Source organism: Rhinatrema bivittatum, chromosome 6 (genome assembly GCF_901001135.1).
Source record: "Rhinatrema bivittatum chromosome 6, aRhiBiv1.1, whole genome shotgun sequence".
NCBI classification, from domain to species: domain Eukaryota; kingdom Metazoa; phylum Chordata; class Amphibia; order Gymnophiona; family Rhinatrematidae; genus Rhinatrema; species Rhinatrema bivittatum.
Window position 1 is genome coordinate 297,592,124 of NC_042620.1, and position 13,586 is coordinate 297,605,709.

Consider the following 13,586-nt stretch of genomic DNA (forward strand, 5'->3'; position numbering starts at 1 on the left):
GGCAAGAATGTGCAAGGTTCTACAGTGTGCGTGCTTGTAACTGGGCTAAAATCGGCCGCTTCCATGGGCATTCATGTTGGAGAAGTAAAACAGTATGCATATATTTGATTTTCAAATGTATATATGCTATTTTGCCCCCGCTCAGCTGTTTGCACTAATAGCAAGTTCAAAGTACATAGAAGATTTTAGTGCGTATACTTCGTGGCTGTTGACTTTCAAAGGGAAACAACATAGGAAAGTTCCCTTTTGAAAATGATCTGCAATATATGCAGGCTAAAAGAGTTGGTGTACGCTGCAAACAATGCTGGGTATTCAAAATTGCGACCTTTAAGTTCCTGGAGGGATATATGCAGAGGATTCTTTTTCCTGAGAAAATCAGTAAGCATGTGGTTCACTTTCTTATAAATAGTATCTGGAAAAAGTACAGGCAACATACTTAAAGGCTGATATTCAGTGGGCTGGTGAACATGAAAGTTACGTGGATAATTTTACCCAGATATTCAGTGGTACACAGCTGGATAATTACTCTACTACCAGGACAAGATCTAGCCAGGGAGCAGGGGAAATATTTAAATCTCAGGTTTTTGTCTGGGTAACTCAAAAAGTTATCCAGCACAAACCCTTTATAATACTGAACATAATTAATCTGTGGTGTAATAGACATTTTAATAGCTTCAAGCCTTCTCCACCATGACAAATATAATAGTGATCACTTTAAAGTACAATCTTGTAACTTCCATATTAATTAAAATGATCTTTCTAAATGCCGAATGGATGACATGTTTTCTGCACTCATCTACTTAAGTCAACCGTGAATGGAATTTACCTTGATCCTCTTGAGGGATGACAGGTGAATCACTGTGCCCTTTCTAAAAGGGTATGTAAGTGTTAGAATATGCTATGCTGAATTGGAGCTTCCTAAATGGTCCAATGTCTGAGACTTGCATATAATGGGCATATTTATTCTGGATAGCCTAGCCTGAAAACCCTTGCTGACTGTGGAGTCAATAGGAGAATCATTCACCTAGGCATTAAATGTTGCCATTATGCATTTGCCTGAGACATCCCTGAGCTATGATTGCTACCTCTGGTGCAACCCTAGTTCGGCCTGGCCAAAGGAACAGAAGCCAGATTCAGGAACTAAATCCAGATCTCACTTATAGCAGCATGCAATACTGCCACTGAGCCATCAGGCTAGTACTGACAGAGTTATTAACTGCAGTTTGCCATGTATCTCAAAGCAGGTACTATATAGGCAGGGGAAGCAGCAGTTCAAGCTATTCCCATACTGCCCTGGCACAAATTTCCTCTAAAGACTCCTTTCATATTCTTGCCCATTCCGCGTAAAAGCCGGATAATCTGCTTCAGACAGCTTCTACGATGGAATGGGTGCTCGTGGCTTCATTGGACGCGTTTACTGCTATCCACCCTGAGGTGTCCAGAGTCCCCCCCAGAGCGGCGGCCACCACGAAAGGACTGTTGGCGACCCGGTGTCGACTTAGGACCCGCTGGAGCAGAATATCCGCCAGATCGAAAACGGCGAGAGTCCCGAAAACGAGCCCGAGGGGGGGAAACTTTCTTGGTCGCTCTTCTATCCTCTGGCAACCTATGGCCCTTGGACTCCCCGAGGAGCTTGACCAACTGATCCAACTCCTCCCCAAAGAGAAGCTTGCCCTTGAAGGGAAGGTTACAAAGTTGGGATTTTGAGGAGAGGTCCGCTGCCCAATTCCGTAACCAGAGAAGACGACGAGCTGCCACCTCGGACACCATGGACTGAGCAGAGGTCCAATCGAGGTCGTATAGCGCATCTGCTCCATAAGCAATTCTGGCTTCCAAACGGGCCAGCTGCAACGCTCTACCATCGGCGTCCGCCGCATTAGTACTCGCCTCTTGGACCCAGCACAGGCACGCTAGTTGCATAAGACTAGTGCAGACTGCAGCTCGAAGGTTCAAAGTGGCCACTTCAAAAACCGGCTTCAACTGGATCTCCAGCTTTCGGTCCTGCATGTCCTTTAAGATGGTAGATCCCGCCACGGGTATCGTGGTGTTCTTTGTGACCGCCGAGACAGCCGCATCCACTTTCAGAATCTTCAGCAGGTCCAGCACCTCTGACGACAGCGGGTAGAGCTTTCACATCGCCCTACCCACCTTTAAGTCCGCATCCGGAGTATCCCACTCGCGGGTCACCAGCTTTCGGACTCTCTTAGGCAATGGAAAAGCTGTTGATGGTCCCCGAATACCATCCAGAACCGGATTAACCCCTTCATTATCAGAATCCTCTTGAGTAATCTTAAGACCGAGGACACCCAGTACCTGGGGAATAAGCGGACGAAGCTCATCTTGCTTAAACAGGCGGACAACAGTAGGATCATCACCCTCCACCGGAGGGACGTCATCCCCATCAGGATCATCCGTATCCGTGTCCACCGGATCAGGATTCTGGTCCGGATATGCACCTGGTAGCTGTGCAGATCCGACCCCAAGACTCTGAACCGACGCTGCCCCTGCCCCAAAACCTGGGTCATGGGGATCCCCGCGACCATCCTCCCCAGGACGAGAGCGGACCACCGGGCGCTGCTGGGTGACTGCAGGACGCCCCTGCTTCAGAGGGGGCTCAGCTGGATCCCCAGTGCGCCTGGGTCTCTTTAAGAAAGTCTGTCTCCGTGCCAAAAAGGCCTGATGCATCAACAAGATAAACTCTGGGGAAAAATCTCCCACGTCCTACCTCCCCATCTGGGGGGTCCTGCGGGGCCGATTCCCCAGTCCTCAACATCGGATCTACTGCCATGGGGACCAAATTGGGAGGGGGGGAATGCTCTTCTTGTTCAGAGTGTCGCGAGTCACCCCCCGACGGGCCTTCCAAACCGGAGCAGTCTGGGCAGAATGACGCAGAGTTCAAATTCTGCCCGCACGCCCCACAGGAGCGGCAGACCGCTGATTTTTGCGGCGCCATGCCGGGCCGAGTAGCCACGCGGTCAGAGCAGCTGAGGGAAGAAAAAAATAGGCCCGAGACCTGCAGCCGCACAAGCGTCGCCGGCAGCGCGGGAAAAAAAAATAGAAAAGTAGAAAAACAAGGCCTCCGTGAGGAACCGCGCTGCTCAGCCACCCAGATGCTGAAAACACGGCCTGGACCCGGTACACACACTGCCTACCTTCACTATCAACCCGGAGCCCCGGAAGGAAACGAAACTGCGACGGCTCAAAGCTGTCCCCACAGCCTGCTGCACAGCAGGCTCCCCCGGTGCCAACTCCTTACCTCAGACTGAAGAGCCTTTTTTTTTTTTTAAGCTAACTTTAAACAATTAAACTACTGAAGCCTGCACTAACAGGGGTCGAGGGAGCAGCTTCGGGGGTAGGAAGACCAGGAGCCCCTGGCCTGTACACCCCGGGACGGAGCGGGCGAAACACAGTCAGGGGTGTCTAACCCCCTGGACGCCCGGCTTCCACTGAGGGATGGCCACCTCAGGAAGCAAACGAGAAGAAAAAATAAAATAACAAATTTCCTAACTACCCTGAAAAAAACTAAGACTGCGGGAGATGCACCCTACCACCTGCTGGAGTCAGAGAAAAACTGAGGGGACTCTACTTGCTGGTAGGGATACACAACCCACTTTTCTGGACTGATCTGGGTATGTTCAGGATCTTCTTAGTTTTTGGGTACTTGCCAGGTTCTTGTGGCCTGGTTTGGCCTCTGTTGGAAACAGGATGCTGGGCTTGATGGACCCTTGCTCTGACCCAGCATGGCAATTTCTTATGTTCTTATGATCATCCATAAACTTAGATATAGAAACAGCACAGCAGGCAGAAATAAGCAAAACTGACAATGAAAGACAGAAGGGAAAATAATTTTCTTTTCAAAAGAAAATTCACTTCAAAAATAAAAATGGCTTGTAAAACTGGCAAAAATCTGTCATAAATGCATTTCTAGGAATACATTTACAATCTCAACCTCCTCCAAAACAAAACACAAAAGGTAAAAACTGATTCTGCTGACTGCTAATTACAGAAGAGGATGATCAGGTATTACTGGACTAGCTGTCACACCCTCACCTTGTTTTTGCACACTTTCACCTAACAGAGGTACATGCACTAATCTGACCCATTGTGTAAGACAATGGGTTTCTCATTTTATTTTTTTGACTACGCAATTTCCTCTTTCCCTTTTGGGCTTCATTTTAATTAGAAACTGCCTCTACAAGCCTTCATTCACAATTACCCAGGGTTTTGCCATTTTTCAACTTCTCTCCCATTTAGCTCAATCATTACAGCAGCAGCCTTCATCTCTGCACATTTGAAAAAAAGAATCTTTGTGGTCTTGCAAGCTCATAAATATTATGATCTCTGGATTATTCTTATGATGGTCCAAGGAGAAATTACTACTTACCTGATAATTTCCTTTTCTTTAGTGATGGGTAAGTCAATCCCAACAAGTGGGTTATGCACCTCTGCCAGCAGTTGGAGATGGAGCAAAAGCTGATGTTATGGTTATATAGTCCCGCACTGACATCAGCTCACCAGTATTCTTTGGAAAAGTCACTGTGGACAAACATTATTAGCAACAGGCATCCATTCGTATTTCTCAACTAACTGGAACACTGAGCTCAGCCAAAAGAAGGAATATAGCTAGCAAACTAAGAGCTAGAGAAACCACTTACCAGTTATCAATGAGAAAAGCAGAAATCATACTCTGCATCGCTCGCCCTAAGAAGACTAACCATAAAATCCATATCTGGCAGCCAAGGGCAGGTCTGGGATTGACCAACCCATCACTAAAGGAAAGGAAAGTATCAGGTAAGTAATAATTTCTCCTTCCTTAGCGTTCGGATAGGTCAATACCAATGAATGGGATGTACAAAAGCTAATCCCGAAAAGGGCGGGAGGCTGCCAGCGGCCCAGTCAAAACTGCCCACACAAAAGTGGCATCCTCCCTAGACCCAGATCCAAGCGGTAATGCTTGGAAAAGGTGTGCAAAGATGACCATGTCACCACTTGGCAAATTTCAGCAGGCAATAACAAATAAAGCTCCACCCACGATACCGCCTAAGCCCTCGCGGTCTAATCTGCTTTGGTAAGGCAACCTCAGCAGCCACATAGGCTGCCATAATGAGCTCCTTAACTCAGCGGGCAATTGTTGCCCACATCGCTGGTGCTCCCTTTTTACCTCCACCATGGAGCACAAACAAGCAAATCAGACTTTTGAACAGTCTTAGTCACCTCCATGTAGCACAGTAAATAATGTCTGACGTCCAAGGAAATCAAAAGGCAGTACTCAGCTTCATCTCTATCCCTGTCCAAGCCAGGCAGAGTAATGGACTGATTCAAATGAAAGCCAGAAACCACTTTGGGCAAAAAGGAAGGCACAGTCTGAAGTTGAACTGCACCCACAGACATACGGAGAAAAGGCTCATGGCAGGAAAGAGCCTGCAGCTCAGAGACCAAAAGAGTCAAACAGATTGCTACCAGAAAGACTGTCTTCAAGGTAAACAGCTGCAAGTAAAGAGTATGCAGCGGTCAAAAAGTCGGACCTGCCAAGAACTTGAGGACTCACAAAGGCACTGGAAGCCACAATAGGGGGGGGGGGGGGCTCCCCGCAAGAAATGGGACATATCTGGATGGTATTACAAAGGCCCTCCATTGACTCTTCCCCTGTAACAAGCCAGTGCTGCAACTTGAACCTTCAAGGTATTAAAGGCCAAACCCTTAAGCAAGTTGTCCTTTAAAATTTCCAAAATCAAAGGAATATCCACCTTGAGCGGCTGAGTACCTCGCTCAGAACACCAGGCCTCAAGACCCTCCAAACTCCATTATAAGCTAGAGAAATAGAATATTTCCACGCCCGAAGAAGAGTGGAAATTACAGAAGGAAAATAATCACACTTCAAAAGCTGAGCGTTTTCAATGGCAAAACCATAAGACAGAACCGATTGGATCCTCGTGCAGAATGGGCCCCTGACGTAACAAATCCATCAGAGACGGTAGTCGGAGGGGATTGCCCACCAGAAGTCTCTGGAGATTGGCGTACCATGGCCTTTGAGCCCAATCCAGAGCCACTAAAAGGATGAACATAGGAACATAAGAACTTAAGAAATTGCCATTCTGGGTCAGACCAAGGATCCATCAAGCCCAGCATCCTGTTTCCAACAGAGGCCAAACCAGGCCACAAGAACCTTGCAATTACCCAAACACTAAGAAGATCCCATGCTACTGATGCAATTAATAGCAGTGGCTATTCCCTAAGTCAACTTGATTAATAGCCATTAATGGAATTCTCCTCCAAGAACTTATCAAAACCTTTTTTGAACCCAGCTACACTAACTGCATGAACCACATCCTCTGGCAACAAATTCCGGAGCAGCATCTCCTAAGCATATTCGCCTCTCACATTGCCGGAAAGCACAATATCGGAGCTGATTTCCTCAGCAAGAGAATGGGAGTGTTGGTTTGACTGCAATCTTCTGTACCAGCCTGCCTATCAAAGGCCAAGCTGGGAACGTATACGCAGGGTACCTTGTGGCCACTCCTGATCGACAGCATCTATGCCCATCACTTTTGGGTCCCGCCTGCTACTGAAGGAGTGTGAAATTTTCACTTTCACATTGTTGAAGCTCGCTAACAGGTCTAGATCCGGTAGGCCCCAGTGGTCTACCAGGAGCTGAAAGGCCTCATCCACTAGCTCCCATTCTCCTGGGTCCAAGCTTCTCCTGCTGAGGAAATCAGCTCGGATATTGTGCTTTCCGGCAATGTGAGATGTGAATATGCTTAGGAGATGCTGCTCCGCCCATACCATGAGCGCATCTATCTCCTCCGACACTGTCAACTCTTGTATTCACCCTAATGATGAATATAAACCATCATTGTCAATTGTTGGAAACTGTCCGGACTGCCCAAGCCTCTAGCCACTTGGCGAACCGCAGATACGCGAACCAAACTGCTTGTGTTTCCAGTCTGTTGATGTTCCACTGCTGCTCCACTGCATTCCAGCTCCTGACAGTGAGCCCCCAGCCCTGGAGGCTCACTTCTGTCTTGAGTACCAACCAATCTGGTGTCATCAGGGAAATTCCCTTCCTGAGATGCTCTGTGTGTAACCACCAGTTCAACTGGGATTTTACCTCTAACGGAAAAAGCAGCTTCACCATATAGTTCTGTGACTGCGGACTCAATCAAGAGAGCAAGGTGCACTGAAGAGGGCGCATGTGTGCCCTCGCCAAAGGAACCCTTCTAATGTGACAGCCATGAATCCCAGGACCAGTAGATAAGACCACATGGTCAGGCCAACAGAGTTCTGCAGAGTGTGGACTCGCAGCATCTAAGAGTGGCTCCGAGACTCTGGCAGAAACACTGTGTCCTGCCTTGTATCGAATTGAATCCCAAAAAACTCCAGGTCTGCGATAGCTGAAAATTACTATTGGCCAGATTCACCACCTAGCCTAGCACCTGTAGCAAGGAAACCACCCTGCGGGAAATGCAAAGACTCTCTTCCAATGTCTTGGCTCAAATCAGTCGTTCAGATAGGGGTGAACAAGAATGCCCTCCTTGCGAAGGGCTGCCGCTCCCACTACCATGACCTTGGAAAAGATCCTGGGTGCTGAAAGGCATGGCCTAAAGAAAGGTAATGACAAACCAGGATGGCAAACTGGAGGAACCGCTGATGGGCCTGCTAGATGGGAATATGCATATATGCCTCCGTCAGATCCAGAGATGTGAGGTACTCCCCTGCTTGAACTGCCATTATGACAGAATGCACCATTTCCATTCTGAAACATGTGACTCGTATATGTCGGTTGACGCCCTTGAGATCCGGTATGGGTCGAAACGACCTTTCCTTCTTGGGCACGACAAAATAAATGGAAAGGCAGCTTAGTCAGACTGGACTTTGAAATAGTTTCTATGGACCAGTTGCGCAGCCACAGCTATCGCCTAGCTGCAATAACTGAAGCAGCTCCTCTGGCAGCTGTGCGTACCAAGTCACAGCCCGCATCAGCCAAGGCGGCGGCCTCTGGTTCTACCATAGATCCTAAATCGGATCCAGCTAGACTCTTGACAAAGCCACAGCCAAGGTGCTATAAGAAGCAATTTGCAAGTTCATTGTTACTGCCTCAAAGGCTTGCTTCAGGACAGCCTCAATCCTTCTAGCCTGAGCATCCTTCAGAACCGCACCTCCCTCTACCGGGATGGTGGTACGTTTCGTAACAGAACACACCAAAGAATCCACTTTAGGGAAACAAAACTACTCTCTGACCTGCGGATCCAAGGGGTATAAACCCGCTAAGGCGCATCCTCCTTTAAAGGATGCTTCTGGCACATTCCTTTCCAGATCAATGAACTCCCAGATTGCATCCAAGAGGAGAAACAAGAAGCCTTAAGCAGGGTGAACAAAATAGAATCCTTCTTCTGCGTCCCCAAGGAGTCAGGCCCAGCCACTCTGAGGGTCTTCAGGGTCTGAGTTATTAGACCTGGCAACTGATCTCTCTGAAAGAAATGTAGAGGAGTTCTATATGGCTCCAAACCTGGGGAATATCCCCTTTCTCACTAGGAGGGCCCCCACCATCAACATTGGTATCATCCTGATCCACCTGCATTTGAGTTTGGTCAGACTGCAATGCGCTATGGTGCTGTGGAGACAGGCGGAGGAGCACTCGAAACGTCTGGACCTACCTTAGTAGGAACTGCTACTTCACAAACCGGCCCTGTAGAAATGTCTGCAATCCCTGGAAGAATTCCACTCAGGAAAAGGAGGCCGGGTCCATTCAGCCCCATAGGCCCGAACCTGAAGTCCTGCGAGCCAATGTTTCCTGAGGGACTTGACTCGCGGACCAATTAGGGGAGGAGACACCCCTGCATCTCTCTCAGTCCCACTCCCCTCAGACCGAGGAGATAGACCATCGCCAGCAAAATGAGGAGATAAATCTACATGATTATCCAGGCAACGCTGACACAGGCTTAAGGAAAGCTCTGGCTGAATAACTCTGATGTGGCAGGCAGCACAAATAGATAAACACTTAGGTTTATTCGCCGCAGGCACCATGCTTTAAGCGCACAGTCAGATAAAGGCTCGCGCCTAGTTTTTCTGCGTGTACAAGTCCGCCTAATATGGATGAACAAAAAATGTGTGTCCAAGCGCATGCACCTAGGCCACTTGTCTCACTGAATGCCCACACTGGATGCCCAGGACCAATGCCTAAACTGAGCACACAAGATGTGCATCCAGAAGGAAGAATGCCCAATTGCACACACAAACAAGAATGGACACACACACGGACATGCAAGCGTGTGCCAACGGCCTATAGCAAAAAAGTGCATGAAAGAATCCCATGGCCTACTGAGCGCCAAAATGGGAGAAGCCTGGAAGCGGGTCTAGTGAAACAGCTGCTCAACCCGCCTTGCCTGCACTTTCTCCTCACCTCACAGAACTCCCCAGAGATGTGAGCGGGACAGCCAAATACCAAGGAAACAGACCCTTCTCTTCTGTTGTCTTCCTGTCACTGACTTTTTTTTAAGTTAAAAACATTTACCTGAGCTCAGCCCTCCCTGGCTGAGAGCAGGAACAGGTCCCTGCTAAGGAGGGGGTGGGGGTGAGGGAGAGGGCTAAAGCCTTCACCATCAAGCCTCTCTTGGCCTCATCCGCTAATTGGAATTTAGGTCCACGCCAGACAAGGCTATCTGACTGAGGCACTCTACTGAGGGAGGTACTGCATGCTATCACCTCAGGAGGCAAGCAGCGCTACATTGACATCTCATTTCCAAGTTCTTTCTTCTTTTCTTTTTTTATTTACTCACAGGCAATCCCCTGAAGGGAAATGCATGTCCACCATCTGCTGGAGACAGAATACTGGCAAGGCAGGACTATATATCCATGACATCAGCTTTTGCTTCGTCTCCATCTGCTGTCAGAGGTATATAACCCACTCGTTGGGATTGACCTACCCGATCACTAAGAAATAAAAAATATCATAGCCTGTTACAATGGAAGGAATCGGTAAAGGAACAAACCAGGGAACTCTGAATTCACTGCAGGTCAAATGAATGTACTGTGAAAAGTATACTTAAGGAATTGTCATTTTGGAAGTATAGGTTCCTTTAAGAAGAATGTTGAGACTCAGCCCCGCTCATGCCCCCTTTATTTCTGGGGAAATTCACTCACCTGATCAAATTGTAATAAAGTCTGAATGTCATTCTTATTTATTAAAGTTTTCACTTCATTGGCATCATATTTGCATAGTCTGTAGTTCAAGTCTCCCAGCCAAATGACAACACTATGAAAAAGAACAAGGTCATCAGTACAATAACCCAATCAAACCATGACATGCAGAGAGAGGGACTGACTCAGAGTGAACCTATCCTAGAAAGAGGAGTACACCTGAGGCAGCTGATTGCAGATGTACTGAAAAGTAGCTTTGGAAAATCTATGAGGTTTAGAGGCATGCAGAAGTCCAACAAAAACTCTCTCACGTGCAACATTTGTGTTCATAAGAAGAAAATTATTCCTTACCTGCTAATTTTCGTTCCTGTAGTACTAAGGATCAGTCCAGACTGTGGGTTATGCTCCCAGTCCAGCAGGTGGAGTCAGAAGCAAAAATTAGAGGGGGTTCTATATGACGTGACCCCCTGTGCCTCAATCCTCAGTAACTAGACTTAAAAAGCCAAAGAGAAGAGACGGAGGGATCAAGAATAACAATTGTTCAACAATAATGAACGAAGATTAAACTAATAACAAACAACCTACAAAAGGAACTTGTCAAACCGAAACTGTGTAAGAACAGAAAGTCCTGAAACCCCAGGACGAGCTTGAAAGAAGAAGCAGTAGAAATGATAGGAGTGAAGAGCAGAGGCTTATCCCAAAAACAACCCTTAAATTCTAGGGAGGGCGTCTGGACTGATCCTTAGTACTACAGGAACGAAAATTAGCAGGTAAGGAATAATTTTCTTTTCCCTGTACGTACAAGGATCAGTCCAGACTGTGGGATGTACCAAAGCTTCCCTACTCCGGGTGGGCCGATACCAGCCCTGCTCTCAAGACACTATCTCCAAAGGAACCGAAACCCGGAGCCCGAACATCTAAACGATAGTGTCTAGAGAAAGTATGTAGAGATTTCCAGGTGGCCGCTCTACAAATTTCTTGAGCAGACACCAAAGAACTTTCTGCCCAGGACGCAGCCTGCGCCCGGAGGGAATGTGCCTTAACCCCCAGAGGTGGTTGGCGCCCTTTCCCTATGTATGCAGCAGAAATCGCACCTTTCAACCATCGAGCAATGGTTGTCTTAGAAGCCATCTGACCCTTCCTGGGGCCAGACCATAGAACAAAAAGATGATTCCATGAGACGAAAGTCATTGGTAGATTCCAAGTACTGCATGAGACATCTTTTAACATCCAGACTACGTAGTTGTCTGGAATCAGACACGGAAAAAGAAGGGAGTTCTACCGACTGATTCAAGTGGAAAGAAGAAACCACCTTTGGAAGAAAAGAGGGAACAGTCCTTAGGGAAATACCGTCCTCTGAAATACGGAGGTAAGGTTCTCGGCAAGACAAAGCTTGGAGTTCTGAAATACGAAGAGCTGAACTTATGGCTACCAGAAAGACAGACTTTAGAGTGAGGTCTTTGATGGTGGCCGTGCGTAAAGGCTCAAAAGGAGGTCCTACAAGAGCCTCGAGGACCAAATTGAGACTCCAAGAAGGACATGGCGATCTGGAAGGAGGATTCAATTGTCGCACACCCTTAAGAAAACGGAGTATATCTGGATGAGAAGAGAGTGGAGAAATCATTCCCGTCTGCAACAACGCTCCCAACGCTGCTACTTGCACCCTAAGGGAGTTATATGCAAGACCCATGTCAAGGCCAGCTTGAAGGAAAGCTAAGACTTGAACTACCGAGGCATTAGTTGGCACAATGTCACGACCAACACACCAATCCTCAAAAACTTTCCAAACTCTGATATAAGTGACCGAGGTGGAAGTCTTTCTAGACCGCAACAGAGTGGAAATAACCGCCTCAGGATATCCGTGATGTCTCAACTTGCGCCTCTCAAAAGCCAGGCCGCAATACAGAAGCGATCTGCCTCTTCTAAAAATATTGGACCCTGTTTGAGAAGACGAGGAAGATGACTGAGACGTATCGGCCCTTCGCGAACTAGAAGAAGTAGGTCCGCGAACCATGGTCTCCTTGGCCATTCCGGGGCTACCAGAATTACCGGTCCTGGGTGAACTTCTATGCGACGAAGTACCCGTCCCACTAGGGGCCACGGGGGAAATACATACAGCAGAATCTGTCTGGGCCACGGGAGGACCAGAGCATCTACCCCTTCTGCCCCGTGCTCTCTTCTGCGGCTGAAGAAACGAGTGGCCTTTGTGTTCTTGGCTGTGGCCATGAGATCTACGTGGGGGGGACCCCAACGATCTTCTATGAGAATCATCGCCTCTCTGGAGAGCTCCCACTCTCCCGGATCCAGACGTTGTCGGCTGAGAAAATCCGCCTGAACGTTGTCTATGCCTGCGATGTGAGAGGCAGCTATCCGAGACAAGTGTTGTTCCGCCCACTGCATTAGCCTTTCCGTTTCCCACGCAACCAGGTGACTCCTCGTGCCTCCCTGACGGTTGATGTAAGATACCGTGGTTGCATTGTCCGAGAGAATCCTGACTGCTCTTTGACGAACAAGAGGAAGGAATCCCTGTAAGGCAAGGCGAACGGCCCTTGTCTCCAACTGGTTGATGGACCACTGACTCTGCTCGTGTGTCCAAATTCCTTGAATGGAGCTCGACTGGCATACCGCCCCCCAACCCGTGAGGCTGGCATCCGTGGTGACTACTAACCAATCCGGTGTCTCCAAGGATACTCCCTGAGCCAGATTGTGAGGATCCAACCACCAAAGGAGACTGAGTCAAGCTGCCGGTGGAATTGGAAGAACCGCACTGTACTCTTGAGATGTCGGCTTCCAACGGGATAGCAGAGCCTTCTGTAGAGGCCGAAGATGCGCAAAGGCCCATGGAACTAGATCGATCGTGGAGGCCATAGTTCCCAGTACTTGTAGATAATCCCAGGCTGTTGGAACTTGGAGAGTCAAGAAACGAGAGACCTGTTCTCTCAATGCCTGCGCTCGCTCTGGACGTAAGAACACTTTTCCCTCTCTCGTGTTGAAGTGAGCGCCCAGAAAATCCAACGACTGAGATGGAGTAAGACGGCTTTTGTCGTAGTTGATTATCCAGCCCAGGGACTGAAGCAGGGACACTACCCTGTCCACTACAAGGATCCCCTGTCTTCGGGACTTTGCCCGAATAAGCCAGTCGTCGAGATATGGATGAACCAGAATTCCTTCCCGACGAAGGGCCGCTGCGACTACAACCATAATCTTTGTAAAAACTCGAGGAGCTGTGGCTAGACCAAAAGGTAGCGCCTTGAATTGGAAATGCTGCCCCAGGATTTTGAAGCGAAGAAAGCGTTGAAAATCCGGATGGATCGGAATATGGAGGTACGCCTCCGTTAAATCCAAAGAAGCAAGAAATTCTCCTCGATGGACCGCTGCTAACACCGACCTGAGCGTTTCCATGCGGAAACGAGGTACCCTGAGTGCCCTGTTGACGGTCTTGAGGTCTA

General features: G+C 48.2%; 1 protein-coding gene across 6 annotated transcripts in view; it reads right to left on the reverse strand.

Moving 5' to 3' along the window:
- Positions 1 to 13,586, reverse strand: part of OCRL (OCRL inositol polyphosphate-5-phosphatase) — a 193,176-nt gene that overhangs the window by 83,239 nt on the left and 96,351 nt on the right. For all 6 annotated transcript variants that reach the window (XM_029607427.1, XM_029607425.1, XM_029607424.1 and 3 more), the window contains one exon: positions 10,141 to 10,252. In XM_029607427.1, coding sequence (XP_029463287.1) covers positions 10,141 to 10,252 — 112 coding nt within the window. The remainder of the gene's footprint in view (positions 1 to 10,140; positions 10,253 to 13,586) is intronic.